Source organism: Pelobates fuscus, chromosome 10 (assembly GCF_036172605.1).
Source record: "Pelobates fuscus isolate aPelFus1 chromosome 10, aPelFus1.pri, whole genome shotgun sequence".
In the NCBI taxonomy this organism is placed as follows: Eukaryota; Metazoa; Chordata; class Amphibia; order Anura; family Pelobatidae; genus Pelobates; species Pelobates fuscus.
The window spans coordinates 127,787,675-127,805,772 of NC_086326.1; the positions used below are offsets into that span (position 1 = coordinate 127,787,675).

Below are 18,098 nucleotides of genomic sequence, written 5' to 3' on the forward strand. Positions count from 1 at the left end.
ATCTCTTCCACTTCCTGTGTGAAAGGTCACCGGGGAGAGGCTGGGGGCGGAGCTCTAGTGCGGGGGCTGGATTTGCAGACTGTCCATGCAGAGCTGGAGGGAAGCTGGAGGGAAGCTGGAGCTGCAAACCAGCTGTCACCTGTTTCTGTTACCGGCCTCTGGCAGCCATCCAGCAAACTTTCTGCCCCAGCCTCCAGCCCCAAACAAAGATGTCAGAGGAGGGAAAAAAGAGTAATGTGCTGCACTGCCGGCCCCAGGAGCACCGGCCCACCGGGGAATTTCCTGGTATCACACAGTCTGGCCCTGTTTGTAACCAGGCAAGTTGGACACAAATGGACAGAGGGGTTGAGGGCCCTGCTCAATGAGCTTACATGCAAGAGGGAGGTAAAGGTAAGGGTAGGGTAGAAAAGTAGGTTGCTCGGATAGTGCCCTGTGCAACAAAGCAAATAATTTTTCTATCTCTGGATTGATTTTTTTATTGCTGTGTTATATTGTGCAGTACTTGGTATGTATTGATTATTATATTGTGCAATACTTGGTATACATTGATAATTATATGAATGATTTAAACATGGTTTTGAATTTAGAAATTTCACTGTATTTGGCTTCATACTTTGTAATTGATTATTTTAAAAATATTAGCATGTATATCTTTAAGCAGACAGGTTAACTCTTCTCTATAAATACAGGAAAAGTTTTCGGTGCGCTCACCTGGATAAAGGCGAAAATGGGCAAAATGTGTTGAAATGAGCGGTGGTGGGGTGAGCTCCTATCCACGGACACAGAGACTGGTGGACAGTGCTGTGCGGAGGAGAGCAATAACAGGCACTAAACACTTATCACTACTTTGGGAGTTTAGTGATGTCTCACATTTATTTTGTGTAAGAGTTTTATAAATGGATTTTTCACGTAACATTAATAAATATAGTATCACACTATGGTTTGCATCTCTTTTCTTTAAGGTGATGTTTAAGGTGATGCTTCTGCCAGGCAGTGAAGTTGATACTGATTGAGAATTCCTAAGTTATACTCAAACCGATCCTGACTGACACTTTGTTGGATACAAAGTTTTATTTTTTATTTCAGTAGAAATAATACAAAGGACTAGTAAGAAGAACTCTATACAGTGTTTTATTAGTATTTTACTTTATTATAATTGTTTTTGAAAGTTTTGGATTTTGTTTGATATTTATTTTAGTGCTGACATTATTTTATATTATTTAATAGAGCAAAAGTGATGAACTACATATCTTAAAATCTTGATGGCCAAGGCTTTATGGGATACGCTCAGCTCTAGGTTTTATCCCTTTCCTAGTACACACTAAAAGAAGCATATTTTTATTTATTTTTTTGTATGTCTTAAATTATACAAATATATAGTACATCTTTTGTATATCTCCCGTTTTATATTAATGATAAATAATGATGTATAAACTTTAGTTTTATGTTTGCACCGGGACGCTGACCCTGGCAAGATAGATGCCAAGACTTGTTCATTCCCAAGAAATGCTGTATTAGTTGGCTGCATTTTCTGGGTCTATGGAGCAAAAAAGGGCACATATCACTATTTGGTACACGAATAACTACTTTTATAAATCTCCAATTTTCAGACATGATATTTATTGATTTATTATCAAACATATTTTATTTACCTTTTCATAGTTGTTTTACCATAACGAGCACATATTACCTTATATAAAGCCATTAATACAGTATAAATAACCAATTATAGTTTGCTTCATCCATTTTTTTATGGTAACTTTTAATCATTGAAAAAAAGTTCAACGTATGTAGTCTGAAGATCAAAGGCAATTTGACGTATATGCCAGAAATAAGCAAAATTGTAGCTGAGACTTTCTTAATGTCTTAAACCACTCTGGTTTTCCACCAGTTTATTCATATGGATTCCAACTTTGTAACCACAGGTAACTGTGAAACGTTATGGTGCAAAAAGAGCTTCTGGAACCTGCAGAAATAATAGCCTATGAACCCTGTGAGTTTCATGGTTGGGGAAGTTATAATATATATCATTTTCTGCTGAGCCTTAAAGGTTTTGCTCTAGCACTCCTCTAGTTAAATTGAGAAAACTGGTCTTGATGTAGGCATAGATTATGCCAACATTATAATATGGATTCCTTCCAATTTTACACAACATAATTTATATAGTTTTCATGTAAACATCAGTCATGACATATATTACAATTCCTAGCATGATGTGTAAAGGGTTTCCTGACTATCTCTTCTAGGAGTCTATATCTCTAACAACCTCAAACAGAAAAAAGGTTAAAGAAAAAAAATCTTATTGTCCATGCTAGTCAAGAAGGCTTGATGTAGCATTACATCTCAACTGAGTCTTTCGCACTGACAAATGCCAATACTCACCTCCATAGATTTTATTGTGCTGGCACATTGTGGATTTGTTTAACTGACATACATTGCACGAGAAAAAGTATATACATGTTTAATAAAAACAGCTGTTAAATTATTGGTAATGAATTAGTGAAGTTTTATTTAATCAGCAGAAGAACTCATTTGGCTGTCCTTCTGCTTTTGGTATTGCCTCAGAATCTACACTTGACCGTGCAGATAAAAGTCTATTTGATTCATCTGGAGTATGGCTAGTTAGATATTCCCCTTCAGTCACCTTTGTTTTTGTTGTTGTTGAGAGACTCTCAAATGTGACATAAGAGTCTTGGAGATCCTTGGATTTGCGTAAAAGGAGTTTTTTGCATCGTCTCTTCAAAGCTCCACAGCAAACCACAAGGGTTAAAGGGACAGCAATAACACAAGCCACACTAATGACCACCACATTAATCAGTTTCTGGGTCCCACCAGCACTGACTGCTTCATCTGTGGAAAAAATAATACATTGTTCCTTCTTGGGTATCAGTCCTTTTACACAAACACAGGCAATGTACTTTGTTTGGGGTATCAAGCCAACTATTGTGATCTTTGTCTTGCCAGGTTCTACATTAATCCTTTTCATGTCTCGTTCACCAAAAATTGCATAAAGGACACTAAAGATGGTGCCATTTTTGGCAAGAGGTGCTTTCCATGCCAGAGAGACACTGTGGTCTGTATCGCCAATGACTTTCACACCTCTCACTAGACGCTCGCTTTCTGGAAGTTTAGTTGGTGAACTCAGTAAAATATTGCCCGGTTCCTTGCTGTAGGGTCTTGCACCTGTGCCAGAAATTGGATTCATATTCTGCACTTCATTATTAAATGAACCTCGGTTGCCATTCACTCTAAATTTTTGCATGTCTGGGTTCATTTCCATCGAAAGGTATCTACCTGATGAAGTAGAAGAGATGGGGAAATCATCAAGTAATATTCACCATTGTTTTCCTATACTAAACCTTACTTTATTATTATTATTATCACTATTTATATAGCACCAACAGATTCCATAGTGATTTACAATATTATAATAGGGGGGATTTAACTATAAATAGGACAATTACAAGAAAACTTACAGTAACGATAGGTGGAAGAGGACCGTGCTCAAACGAGTACAGTCTATTGGAGGTGGGGTATAAAACACATTAGGACAGGAAATAGCAATCAAACAAGGTGGGAGTGAAGCAGAGCTGGAGGAGAGAGTAAAGTGCTGCTCTGTAGGAGAGAGGAAGAGACAGGTATGTAAGATAGAGGTAACTCTGGGAGGCCATAAGCTTTCCTAAAGAGATGGGTTTTAAGGCACTTCTTAAACGATTGAAGACTAGGGGAGAGTCTGATGGCGGTAGGCAGGCTATTCCATGGGAAGAGAGCCACCTGTGAGAAGTCCTGCAAGCGTGAGTTGGCCGTAAGGGTGCGAGCAGCGGACAGGAGAAGGTCTCGGGCAGAGCAGAGAGACTGGGAAGGGGCATACCTATGGATCTATGAAGAGATCTTGCATCTTGCGTAAGAAAGGGGTGGATGCGAGCTATGTTTTTAAGATCTACAGGATTTGGCAACATACTGGATGTGAGGCTCAAAAGTGAGGCCAGAATCAAGTATGATGCCAAGACAGCGCACTTGCAATAATAGATTTACCACTAACATACTAATTAGTATTAGGAGGAGGAAAGACAAGGAGCTCAGTTTTAGAGAGATTGAGTTTCAGAAAGCAGGAGGACATCCAGTCAAGCAGTGACACGTTGCAGGATGGCAGGGGAGAGGTCCAGGGAGGAGAGTTATATCTTGGTGTCATTAGCATACAGGTGGTAGTGGAATTCAAATGAGGTAATACGTTTGCCAAGAGAGGCAGTATAAAGAGAAAATAGAAGGGGACCAAGGACATAACCTTAGGGGACTCCAACCAAGACAGGACAAGGGGAGGAGGTATCATTAGAAAAGTAGACACTGAATGAGTGTTGGGAGAGATAAGTGGAAAACCACGAGAGGACAGAGTCACATATATCGAGTAATTGAAGAGTTTGAAGAAGGAGAGCATGATCAACGGTGTCAAAGGCAGCAGAGAGGTCAAGAAGAATTACTATGTAATACTGGCCTTTGGATTTAGCTGCGATTATGTCAGTAATTTTGATAAGAGCAGTCTCAGTAGATTGGAGAGGGTGGAAGCCAGATTGAAGAGCAGAGAGTTGGAATTGAGGAAGACAGACATATGGGTAAAGACAAGTCTTTCCAGAAGCTTTGAGGAAAATGGGAGCAGGGATATTAGACGATAGTTGGAAGGCACAAGACAGGGGGAGAGAGATCTGATAAGATGAGATGGGACAGGATCGAGTGGGCAAGCGGTGTGGTGAGAGGAAAAGAGAAGCGCAGCCACCTCTTGTTCAGTAGCCGGGGAGAAAGTCTGAAGGGTAGGAAAAGCATGATCTATGTGTAGTTGAGAAAGAGAGGGGCAAGGTGGGGAGAATTCTTTCCTTAGCTGTTCAATCTTGTCGGTAAAGTAGCATGCAAAACTACTACTTTGGGGGTGGCCACAGCAGGGCAAAGAAGAGAGTTAAAAGTGTCAAAGAGACACCTGGGATTGCAGGAGTATGAACTAATGAGAGAGGAAAAGTATGACTGTTTGGCGAGGGCAGGGGCTGCGCTGTATGAACACAATATGAATCTATAACGGAGACAGTATGCCTGGGTGCGAGACTTCATCCAGGAGTGTTCAGCACAATGGGAGCATCTTTGCAGGTAGCGTGTTGATTTTGTGTGCCAGGGTTTGGGGCGTGTCCTCCTCGAGGTGCATGTTTGGAGTGGGGCTGCAGCATTCAAGGCAGAGGTGAGGGTAGTGCTATATGTGGAGATGGCCAGTGAGGGACAGGAGAGGGAAGGGATGGATAGGATAGGAGTTGTGAATCAATATCAACTGACAACTTCTGGAGGTCAATAGAATTAAGGTTCCTCCTCAGTTGAGGGAGGTTAGGCTGAGGTTGTTGGGTGAGGGGGTATTCAAGAGCAAATGATAAGAGGTGGAGGTCAGAAAGCGGAAATGGAGTGTTGGAGATATTAGACACTGTACATGCATAAGAGAAAATTAGGTTGAGGGTATTGCCAGCTACATGGGTGGGAGAATTAGCCCACTGTGATGGCACGAGGTAGGAAGTAATTGATAGTAGTTTAGAGGCTGCTGAGGCCAAAGGTGGGTTAATGGAAACATTGAAGTCCCTGAGAATTAGGGATGGAATATTAGAAAAGAGGAAGTAGGGTATCCAGGCAGCAAAGTGGTCAAGGAAGAGGAGAGGAGAACCAGGGGGGAGGGAGGGGGAGGGCGATATATAATGGCAATGTTAGCAGAGAAGGGTCTGGAAAGGTGAATCGAATGAATTGCAAATGATGGGAAGAGCAGGAAGAGCGGGAAGGGGGGGTGGGTAGAGGTTTAAAGGAGCAGTGAGGGGAGAGGAAAAACCCAAAACCACCACCTTTACATTCAGAGTGTCTTGGGATATGGGTAAGTAGTTGAAGACCACCAAAGGATAAAGATGCAGGGGTAGCAGTGTCAGAGGAGGAGAGCCATGTTTCTGTTAAGGCTAGTAAATCTAGGGAACGAGAGATGAAGAGATCGTGGACAGCAGTGGATTTTGTAATATTGCAAACAGAGCATACATTTCAGAGGGCAGTATTGAAGGAGGATTAAGAGGAAGAGTAACATGAGATGGGTATGAGATTGGTGTGGTTCCTTGAGTAAGTACGTGGTGGGTTTGCTGAGATTGGACCGAGGTTTGGAGAGACATCACCAGCTGCTAAAGGAAAGGAAGTGAAGGTGGGAGTAGGATTTGAAAGTTTTGTAGGAGGGTATATATATATATATATATATATATATATAGAGAGAGAGAGAGAGAGAGAGAGAGAGAGAGAGAGAGAGAGAGAGAGAGAGAGAGAGAGAGAGAGAGAGAGAGAGAGAGAGGATTTGGGAGGAGTTGGAAGGTATATGTAGAGTGCATGGGATGAATAGAGAGGGGAGGGGAATTTAGTAATGAGAGAAATTAGTGTAAAAGTGAAAAATAGAAGATAGAACATTATTTAAAGAAAATGTGTTTTGTTATATATAGATATGAAGATTATACATATGCACATATATAATCATAGACATATATATATATATACACACACACACACACATATACACACACATATACACACACATATACCTATGAGTGTTTAAACCATTCACATACCATTATCACTCGGCTCATCAGTTGAGTTTGAGTTTGTGACTAAGACTGAAACAAAGGCTTCTGTCATTCCCAGCATGTTTTTGGCTTTACATACATACTCTCCAGAATCTTTGTAAGAGGCTGTGGGCAAGTTGAGGATGGACCAGCTCATGCCATCACTCGATACTTCCTGATGAACTACAAGGAAACATTGAAAAAGAAAACATTTTAGATAACTATATTATTTAGTTACAAGTCATAGTTCATGCAACTATTAAATAGATATGCATTCATTTACTACCCAAAACCACTTCATAAATCAAAATATTGAAAAAATTTATATTGTAGTCAAAATTGTATTTGCGTACAAACGTCAGTCAGTTACTTGCTGAAAATAAAAATAATTACAAAGAAAAACAAATTGCATATACCTATATATGCTATATGCTTTCTCCACTATGTGAGCTATGTAAGTCTACGGCAAGGTTAAAGTTACTTTCATTATATGGGGGGTAACTTACCACCTGGGTGGTGTAGGACCATGCCACTAAATGGGGTATTTGATGATGACATGTCCACACCCGAAGTATATTTATTAAAAGCCCCTATCCACCACCCATGGGTAGGGGCAGGAGGTAGGGCACTAGGTCCTCATGGCTTGAATATTATAATGAGGGCTGCCAACTACCATGCATTGGTAGTGGGCAGGGTGGATGATACTAGAACCTCCCCGTTGTTTATTATCCTTAGGGCCCTGCCACCCAAAAAAATAAAGTGACGATAATTTGCAAAAGTGCATACTGATTTTTTTAGCATTTGAATCATAAACATTGTATGGGATTTGGATACTAAAGATTTTATTGGAATCCAGTCATCAAATGCATCTGGGCAATTGCTGCATATTTACTCTGGCCATATTTGGCAATTCTGAACATTTTTGGCTTTAGTAAATACGTGAATTGCCATTTCAATCAAAATGGAGGGTGCCAGTCATCAACCGCAAGATTGAACAGGGGCAGTTGGATTCCTCATCATCCCATGAATGTGTGTACCAGCAAATCTCGAGCATTTGTTTGAATGAGTATTTAACATATTTATGTCAAAACAGCAGGTTAACAAAATCATAAATCTTATTTCCCAGATTTATGGAGTGCTCCTACTAGCCATAATAATGCCTTTCTTTCCTTAATGCCACAGTGGAGCCAGCCCATGATGACTGGGCATAGTGGAGAAGGTGAAACATTACGGAAATCCATACTTGAGGCAAGAGCAAGAGAAAAGAGGGCTTCCCACATCCCATCTATGACAGCATGTCAGCACACAGTAGAACTCCACTTCAGACCAGGTGGGAAGCAGAGGACAATCTATAGTTTTACTTCCCACCACTCCATTAGTGTTTAATCTACACTGGAGGAGATTGGGGGAAGAGGATTGAACAAATAATAGGGCAGCTAGTGCCAACTCTTATTTCATTTAGGGATGTTACAGAAACTTTGAGCAACATTGATTTGGGTCATCCCCTTTTTCCCCAACTCATAAATAAATTAATTAAATTACTCCTGATGCTGCTGCTGCTGCTGCTGCTCCCCCTTTTTTTTTTTTTTTTTTTTTTAAATGTATTTTACTGTCATGGTTTTGCCCTGCCTGACTTGGCTTTGTGTTGCATCTATATATATAGTAATGTCATTTTGGCAACTCAGCATTGGCATAGCAAAAAAATGCTGGATATTGTTTTACCAATAGAGTGGGCAATATTGTGCTACAATATATTGCATATCAGCATTTTCACAGGCACCATTTGTCTTGCTTTTTTTGGCTGCCCAGATTGCCTACCTGATTTTTTTTCCATGCCAAAATTTGGCTGAGCTGAGCAGCAGTGTAATCAAAATCTGGCGTCCCCCCCAAAAAAATATATTGTTCCAAAGTGGTTCGTAAGAACCACATTTTGTCTTCATTCACAAATCTAATAAATAATATTAATGATAATGTTAATAATAACAATCCCCTAACACCATCATAAACAGAAAGTATCAGATTAATATTTAATAATACTAATAACATTACCCAACAATAAACAATGCTCTAAGGTTCCTAAAAACCTGCCTTGTCTCTCACCAGTGATAGATTTGGAAAGCCTTATGAAATATTATATGCAGCAATGATCAAGAACCTTTGTCTACTTGATATAAAATATTACAATTTTAAACTCAGTAGAGTAGGTAAAACATACCACTGGGAATTAGCAATAAAAGATAAAACAGTAGCCCAAAGTACTATTATTGCCTGGACCCTACATTACAAATATATATCTCTGATGTTCATATGTTAAAATTCTTGTATATTTTTTTAATAATTTAAGTATTTGGGTTAGGTACTTGATCATTTTTTAATTGATGTGTATTACATTTTTACATAACATGTACCATATGGCAACAGTTTCTGACATACATTTTGGTGGCACACATTTCTCCTACAAGCCTGCCCATCACAGAAAAGTGTAAACCGGCCTTGGTACTTTTCGTTCTGTTTTGAGCCACCTGAATGTGATCTCCATCAGAATTCTACTACATTACAGTTTTAGCAAGGGTTATAATTTCAGTTAGGTCCCGAGAGCATGTGTACTTGAAAAAAAGAGGTGGGTATGGATTTCCTGTTGAGAGAGACGCTCTGGGCATCTTATTAACCGGGGATATAGAAGAATCTACTGAGCCACATGTTGAATATCAGGGGCAAAGCTTTAAAGCAAGTTGCTTGCTCCAAAAAATATGATGGTAAATTTCCATAATTTTTTACATATATTACATTACTCAAATAAATATTTTGAAGTATCACACTTAGGACTATGTATAGGAGCAATAAAAAAATCACATATGCAAATATGCATAGAATATACTTGCATGTACAATATTAACATATTTTATGTAACTCTTCGTCTGTAAAATATATATTCAATGTTATGCAATGTTAGTTGCTCATTGGTTTCCATCAAAACTGTTTTTCATTACCAACACACAGCAGTGATAGTCGAAGGTTTGCTTGAGTAATACTCAGTACCTAAGAATTGCCAGCAGGTGGCAGGTAAGTAATCATTATCTTGTTGGAAACACAAACGATGAAATTGTTGCAGTTATTTATTTTATCACAGTTCTTATATATCGATTGTGAACACTTTATAAATGATGTAAAACAGGCATAGGTTGGTGTTCAGACAGAAGGATATATAGTTATACACATTAATACAAAAGGAGTAGGGAACCTACCCATGAGTTCAATTCAACACCTTCAGCACCTTCAAGTGCTATAAAAAACAGTTTGTGAACTTGCATAAAAAAAAAAAAATACAAATAAACCTGTATATCATAAATATATTCTAATCAACTAAAAAACAGAGGAATCAGTGACTGGGCACTAACTTAAAGGGACACTCCAGGCATCAAGGCAACTTTAATGCATTTGATATCTATTGGCCTCAATAATATGCTGTGTTTTTGTATGCTCAAATCTTTACAGTTTTTGCACAGATATATAAATGTTTTGCAGAAATCCTACAAACACTTACCTTGCAACTTATTTTGCAGCAAAATTGCTTGTGGCAGGACCGCTGCCCGTCCATGAATTGTCTTTATGTGATTGCCTGTATTCCCCCATATATTTGTGAATATTTGCATGTTTTACCTGCTCCCCATTCGGTAGAGCTCATACGAACGTGTTCTGCTCATCTCCCGAACAGGGACCACCTCAAAACCCCATTTAGAATGTTTATTTAGAACATTCGCACCTCACTAATGAGGTGTCAAAACCACAAGCCGCAAGGGAAGCATCGGCGCATGCCGACTCTGGGTGGCAGCCCTTTCATTAGACGAACGCCGTCTAAAGGGAGCATTCGTGGATTGCTTCCCACCTCGTTTGGTTCCCGAGCGAGGACCTCCCCAGTGCCCCTTGGAGTGTTCACACCAATCAATTAGGGAAGTAATTAATGAGTGCTACCCTGGGCGGCCGCTGTTTATATAGATGGACGGCGGCCAGGGGAAGCATTTGTGTCCTGAAAAGAGACACTTCCCTTGCCTGGTTTCACCCAGGGACCCCACGAATGGAGGCGGTTACCATTCTGGGGGTCCTTGAGATTGCTGGGGACACTCTCTAGGGGACAATGGCGGTTTGACGGGCTTTCCCGCGCTGGGACTCCCAGGTACAGAGGCTCATGAGATAAAGATCCCCCAGTCCCCACAGGTGGGATACCCTTAGGATGGGTGGCGGGAAGTGGGGACAAAGGAACTGAAGTTCCTGTCACAAAAACAGGCCCCTGGGAGGGGGAGAACCCTGGGAAGAGGGCATGGAGTGGCGGGAACAGGGAACAAAGGGATTGGGGTTCCAGTTCTGTTGTGTGACCCCTGGGGGGGTGGAGGACCCTGGGAGGGGACATTGTCGTTGTGTATGATCCACCCCTTGCATCGGGAAAGTATAAAGCCGAGTGTGGCCAATAAAGTTGTTGTTGTACCCCTGGAACTGTGTGTTTTCCAGTTACTGGGGGAAAATGGGTCTCTTCCTTCAGTATTAGCCAGGTTACCCTCAGCCTGCTACAGTGTCCTTAATAAAGACTTTTTTAAATACTTGAAATCCAATCACTTCATATGGAGAAAATTTCTACAATTTTTTTTCAAGTGTTTAACTTGCTTTTACTTACTAGTTTAGTAATTCTCATTAACTTGCTATGTTGTCACCGTTTTTTTTTTGTTTGTTTGTGGGGTGGTGTGTTAATTTTATCTGTCTGTCTGTTTACCTTTTTTTTTTACCAAGATGATGCAAAATAGTGGTATAAACCAATTAACATATATCTTGCTTACAGTGTGAAATTATTATGACCCACCTGTTCCATTAATTTGATAGCCATCACTTTTTCTCCAACTTAGTTCAGGGATGGGGATGCCCATAGTCCCACACTTCAGTAGAACCGCACTACCAACCATGGTCTTCAATTTTGCCACCGATGTGTAAATCACAGGGCTTTGGCACTTTCTTAACTCCACCTGGCTAAAGAGCACACCAGCCAGACTCAGCGGGGAAAAGCATTTTAGACGTGGTTCTATAAATGCCACAGATGGAGAATGAAAGTTCAAGAAATGAACCATTTCATACAAACTGCAATCACACAGCCAAGGATTGTCCTGCAGTCCTGAAAACCAAAAATATATATTTATTGTCATTGATCTGTCCATATATAAATATAAAATAATAATTCATACTGTATTTTTAATTAAGTGGGCTGAATGGGTTACTAAATAAAAAGGTACAGGTAAATGAAGATATGAGATATGGTAATAGGTAATATGGTAATGGTATAGGACACATCTATATATAATGAGCAATAGTTTACATACATTTGATTTGGAAACTGCAGTTCCTCAACTAGTATAAAAAGGAACGTGCAATCTTCAATGGTGCTAAAGAGGTGCCGCCAATCCCTATATGGGAATTGATCACCTAATTACCCTAAATAAATATAAATACAAGGAAAAAAAACACAAAAGAAGGAATAACCAATGAGATATATTACAATATGTCCATTGTAAGATATCTCATATTGGTTATTCCTTGACTGTACTACTCTATGTCAAGTTCATCTATCCCTTACAGCCACTTGTGGAAAACCAAACCTTATTAGGGTATAAACACATTTTTTATTTTTTTTATTACGCATACGTGTTCTGCACTTGCACTTTTGTTAAGATTGCATGTAGAGTGCGCCACCCACTGTTTTGTGTGTTTTTTTGTATTAGTTCCTCAACTAGTACTTATGGTAACCAACAAAATAAAGTACTGCCAAGAACTACAAAGGCAGATTTCTCAAGCTTTTCCTATATGTATTCTATGCCTGCACTTTTATTTTTGTTCTTTATATTCTATGTAGGTTCCTCTAGAGGGAGCTTGTCCATTCAGAGCTCTGATAAGAATATGCTGTGTTGACATATATGATGTGTTCTCCTATCTTTTGTGTTCCTAACATCCATAGCTATATCCTTTTTTGATGCTTTATCTTACGTTTGTCTTGCCCTTTTCCAGGATGGATCTGAGAATCTTCTGTTGGAATCTAGCCAAATCTTAATCTAGATATATTTTTTACAGACCTGATGTGAAGTCCTGACGGCCCTGGACCAATTGTTTTTTATGCACACCATTAAACATTTTGTCTGATTTTTGTGCCTGAACTGATCTTTAATTATGCACGATCTTGTTTTTTTAATTATGCATGATGATATAAGCTTGTCCCAGGACCAGTAGCTATATTGGTCCATATATGGTCATGTGCTTTAGCCATTTGAATCTGTATGCTCAACCCCTGGTGACAGGCAATCACACTTTATTATTATTATTCATTATAGAGAGCTCATCCACATGCCCTCAGCACCTGTAAAACACATACACACAAAAGCTGAATTTGGGGTATTAGAAAAAGATCCCCAATTGGGGCAGAAAGGAGACTGCATAAACAAGTGAGTTAGGATGAAGACAGAGGACTACAATTGGGGTAGAATGGAAGACACACAGGAAGCCCCCACATTTGAGTTACTCTCCATCTCAATGCTTATTTGTAGAATGGAAAGAAAGACATGCAACTTGAGTGATGGAACGAACAGGAAAGCCAAAAGTAAAAAAACATTGTGAATCACACAAGCCTCCAATAACCAGACAGCTATACATCACTGCTTCATACATTGGAACATTCGGAACATAAGTAGACAACTCACTAAAATGTGAGTATCTCTTGTACCTATGAATGTATTGTAACGGGCTGCAAGTTTTAGTCTGCAATGCCATTCTGAATCTAAAGGCTAGATTTAAATTGACTTTGATAGCTCTTAAAGGAAAATAACACTTATAGTGTCAGGAACACAAACATGTATTACCAATAGTGGTAAAATAACAGTTTAGGTGTCTGTCCCCACTTACCTCACTTTAAAATGGTGATTCTACTCCCCTTTTTCCAGCGCCATGCCAGTCTTACTGTGGCTGGCCCTGCCTCCGTGGCTGAGATCATCAAATTTGACAATCTTACCCAATCCAATGCTTTCTTATAGGAAAGTGCATGGCTCGGCAAAACGCTGCACTGACCAAGGAAGCCCCTCTAGTGGCTGTCTGAGTGACTGCCATTAAATGTGTTACTAGGCAGCAATGTAAACACTGCCTGTTTTATGAAAAGGCAGTGCTTACATTAAGAAGCCTGCGGGGACAGGCTATGGACACCATAACAAGTACATTAAGCTGTAGTTATTCAGGTGACTATAGTGTCCCTTTAAGTAAGTTATCCAGCCACATTTTTAAGGAGTAATCAATCAGCACATCTTAAAAACCCAAAACATTATTCTGCTAGTAAATGAATACACGCATGAATAAAGAGCAATATCCCCATGCTCATTCTTTTACTTAGAAATAGGGGTGGTAGGGAGTAATGTGTATGATTCCCTGAAACACAAATAACTAATAACTTATAAGATGAGCTAACGAATGCTCTGCTTACATACATACTACATGTGCAGGAATGTGTAAATTATGTGTTCTATTGTACGGCCTGTTGTATAAGGGTGGTCAATAAAGTATCCTTAGGTCCCCAAAACCATATATTGAGAGGAATATCCTCCATAATGTTCCCATGTGCAGTAGCTTGTGGGTTTATCATAATGGAGGAAGGGGGCACTACATTATCCACCTGATTTTAAGAGGTAGAAGTAGCAAATACAAATACCAGATTCATTGGCCCAGTAAATGTGCCATCCTCCAACTGATTGACAAAATGCAAATTGCACCTTACATTAACTGTGCACGTAATCCCCAGTTTATGGGCTAGAAGTAGGGCTAGTCTCAATTGCCAATAATTAAGAAAATGTTCCCTTCCCCCACCCATATTAATATGTAGACATATTCCATTCCCTTAATTTTCTCTTAAACAAAATCTATAAAATAATTTCAAATGCATAAACATGCAAAAGAAAATACCTAATACCAAATCTAGAGATGTCAACAATGCCCATCTACACCAGCTGCTGTCCATTTAAATATGGATCAATGAAAATAAACTAGAAAACCTGAGCTTAAAATAAATAATCCTCCCAGATTTATGTCGGCTTTAACAACAAAGATCAATGAGATTAGCTGGGAGGTACACTGCTCTGTTAATTTCCTGTACAGTCAGGACTGCATAGAGTGACGCATTTCACCATACTGGTTAGTATAGGGCCCTTCTTTAACTCCATATCTGTTTGAAAGGCACATTTTAAGTTATGTATTTATTTATTTATTCTTTTTATTATTATTATTATTTAATGATGTTGCAGCTCAGTGTTGGCATACTTTTATATAGTTGTCATTATATAGTTGTTTAATTCACAGTATTGGGATCATGCAAAATTAAATACCGTATATACTCGAGTATAAGCTGAGTTTTTCAGCACATTTTTTGTGCTGAAAAACCCCAACTCGGCTTATACTCGAGTCAATTGTCTGTATTATGGCAATTTACATTGCCATAATACAGACAGGGGGCTGGCAGCGAGCGCTTATCTCTCCTGCAGCTCCTGTCAGCTCCCTTCTCCTCCGCGCCGGTCCTTTCAGCACCTCGGTCAGCTCCCAGTGTAAGTCTCGCGAGAGCCGCGGGGTCATAGTGCGGCCACGAGACTTACACTGTGAGCTGAGAGAGGAGCTGCACGGACCGGCGCGGAGGAGAAGGGAACTGACAGGAGCTGCAGGAGAGGTAAGTAGACTCTCAGCCAGCCCCCCCTCCCCCCCACTGAACTGCCAATGCCACTGGACCACCAGGGAAGGAGAGCCCCCCCTCCCTGCCATATATCAAGCAGGGAGGGGGGACGAAAAAAAATTAAATATAATAACAAAATTAAATAATTAAATTAAAAACATAATAATAATAAAAAATTATTAAAATAATAATAAAATTGCCCACCCCCCCACCAAGGCTCAGCTACACACACACACACACACACACATACATTGCACACATTGCATTCATACACACACATTGCATTCATACACACATTGCACTCATACACACACTGCACTCATACACACACACTGCACTCATACACACACACGCTGCACTCATACACACACACGCTGCACTCATACACACACACGCTGCACTCATTCACACACACACGCTGCACTCATTCACACACACGCTGCACTCATTCACACACACGCTGCACTCATTCACACACACGCTGCACTCATTCACACACACACGCTGCACTCATTCACACACACGCTACACTCATTCACACACACGCTGCACTCATTATATACACACACTGTAAATAAATATTCAATTAATATAAATTTTTTAGGATCTAATTGTATTTAGAAATGTACCAGTAGCTACTGCATTTCCCACCCTAGTCTTATACTCGAGTCAATAAGTTTTCCCAGTTTTTTGGGGTAAAATTAGGGGCCTCGGCTTATATTCGGGTCGACTTATACTCAAGTATATACGGTACCAGACTAACTAGCCTGACACAAGTTTAGGAACATCTGGAATATTCTTTTGATAAAGGCTATTTTACAACTTGAGTTTGAACGTAATTACAACTTGTCCTAAATTGACTCTTCTGCTCTATAAATGAAAGCAGGGTTATCTAAACCCTGGCCCTCCAGATGTTGCTGAACTACAACTCTTATGATTTGTTGAAATAAACAGCTAGAGAATCATGGGATAATCATTGTAGTTAAGCAACACCTTGAAGGCCAGCATTCGGAGAACCCTGTATTAAAGAGTTACTATAACCGTCATAAACACTACAGCCCTCTGTAGTAGTTATGATAATTGGTGTACACTGGCGTCATTCCCCGGTAATAGGGCAAACTGTTTTACAATGGTTTGTCCTCTTACCTGGTCCTGCTGGGTTCTGGGTCTCTTGTGAAGCAGGGTTTACAACAAATGGTTACTACAGAGCTGCAGAAGCCAGATGTCGATCCTGCCACTTATTCATTGGCTAAGAAAATACTGTGCACCTAAATTTGCTCTGAATTGACATTAGCCATCTCCACCATCTTGTTTCAGGCTACCTAATGGCGCCTCATGACACTGGTGGAGTTATTAGCAATGACATGACACATTTCTTGATTTGCGTGTCCTAGACTTTAAAAGCAAATATAACTGATCTCATCTTTTTTTCATGGTCTTAGATCAGTCCACACAAAACCATGCTCAGGAATCACTTCAATCCCTCATTACTCAGCAATCGATTTCTATGCTCTGCTTCAGTAGTAGGCAATCTTCGGCACACCAGATGTTATGGACTGCATCTCCCATGGTGCTTTGCAAGCATTATGGCTGTAAGAGCATTGTGGAAGATGTAGTCCACAATACCTGAAGTGCTGAAGGTTGCCTATCACTGCTTCTACTTTATAGGAACTACTATACTACTTCATCTGATTTTACATTCGTCCATACAAATGTTTGCACTGTCGTACAATCAACATACTCCTAAATCGTATACATTATTTTTTTAATTTATTTTTTTCATGGACACTTCCTGCTGAGTCTTTTCACACCTCTAGTATATTTATATAAAACAAAAAAAACTCAAAATCTTACCACCAATACATAATACATACATTTAAAAAAAAAAAAAAAAAAATGTAATCAATACATTAGTTCAAATAGGTACCCAAAGGTTAGAAATGAAAAGAGGAAAAACTGTGCAGCTATGATGAATTAAACTATGCTGAGACAATGATGACAGTTTCTGGAATCATAAAAAGACAGACATTCCTGGCAACACTTGTCTCAGATGGTACAAGGGTTCTAAATCACAGAGGAGGATAGATATTTTAGTAGTTTGTATTAAATACATTTTCAGTTATACTTTCATCTACCTGTGTTCAGGGATGTCTACGGATAATGTTTCAAGGTAATGCAAGGTCATCATCTGAATAAGCACTGTCACTTTCAATCACCATTTGTTTACACCATTTAAATCAAATAAAGGGCAAGATTTGGAGAAGGGCAATTTACACAACTTACAAAAATTACGCCTTTTGCCCTTTGCTGCTGTTGATGTTCTGGATTATTTACCTTCTCACTATAAAAACGTGAAATTAGACCCTCATAAAGAGGTTTCGTTTTGGGCCTCTCAATTTGGTTTCCTAATAATTGACAATAAAAGATAACCTCAATTAAACTTTATATCTTCCATCTTCCATTCCCAACATTAATAAGGCATGGTGCTCTACCAAGGAGATGTAATACATCAAGAATCTGGTCAAAAGGCTAAGGACTGTGTGACTTTATATTTGTTGTTCCGTTATAGTGTTTTGTAGACTCTCTATAGTTTCTTCACTCAAATGATCAGTTTAAATAGTCTACTATATCCCTACTCTATTACTCTCCCAGGCTTTTGGAACAGTTAATATGCTCTCTGTTTGATTTCACTAAAATGAAAACAAAAATCACAGCATGGGGCTGATTTGATAGATGGATCTGTAAGAACAGGC

At 39.5% G+C, this 18,098-nt stretch overlaps 1 protein-coding gene across 1 annotated transcript in view; it reads right to left on the reverse strand.

The window, feature by feature from the left end:
• Positions 1 to 1,994: 1,994 nt before the first annotated feature.
• The window catches only part of LRIT1 (leucine rich repeat, Ig-like and transmembrane domains 1), a 30,835-nt gene continuing 14,731 nt past the window's right edge, over positions 1,995 to 18,098 (reverse strand). Inside the window, exons 3-5 of the mRNA XM_063434630.1 lie at positions 11,464 to 11,769; positions 6,618 to 6,794; positions 1,995 to 3,294 (exon numbers count right to left, since the gene is read on the reverse strand). Coding sequence (XP_063290700.1) covers positions 2,516 to 3,294; positions 6,618 to 6,794; positions 11,464 to 11,769 — 1,262 coding nt within the window. The 3' untranslated portion in view covers positions 1,995 to 2,515. The remainder of the gene's footprint in view (positions 3,295 to 6,617; positions 6,795 to 11,463; positions 11,770 to 18,098) is intronic.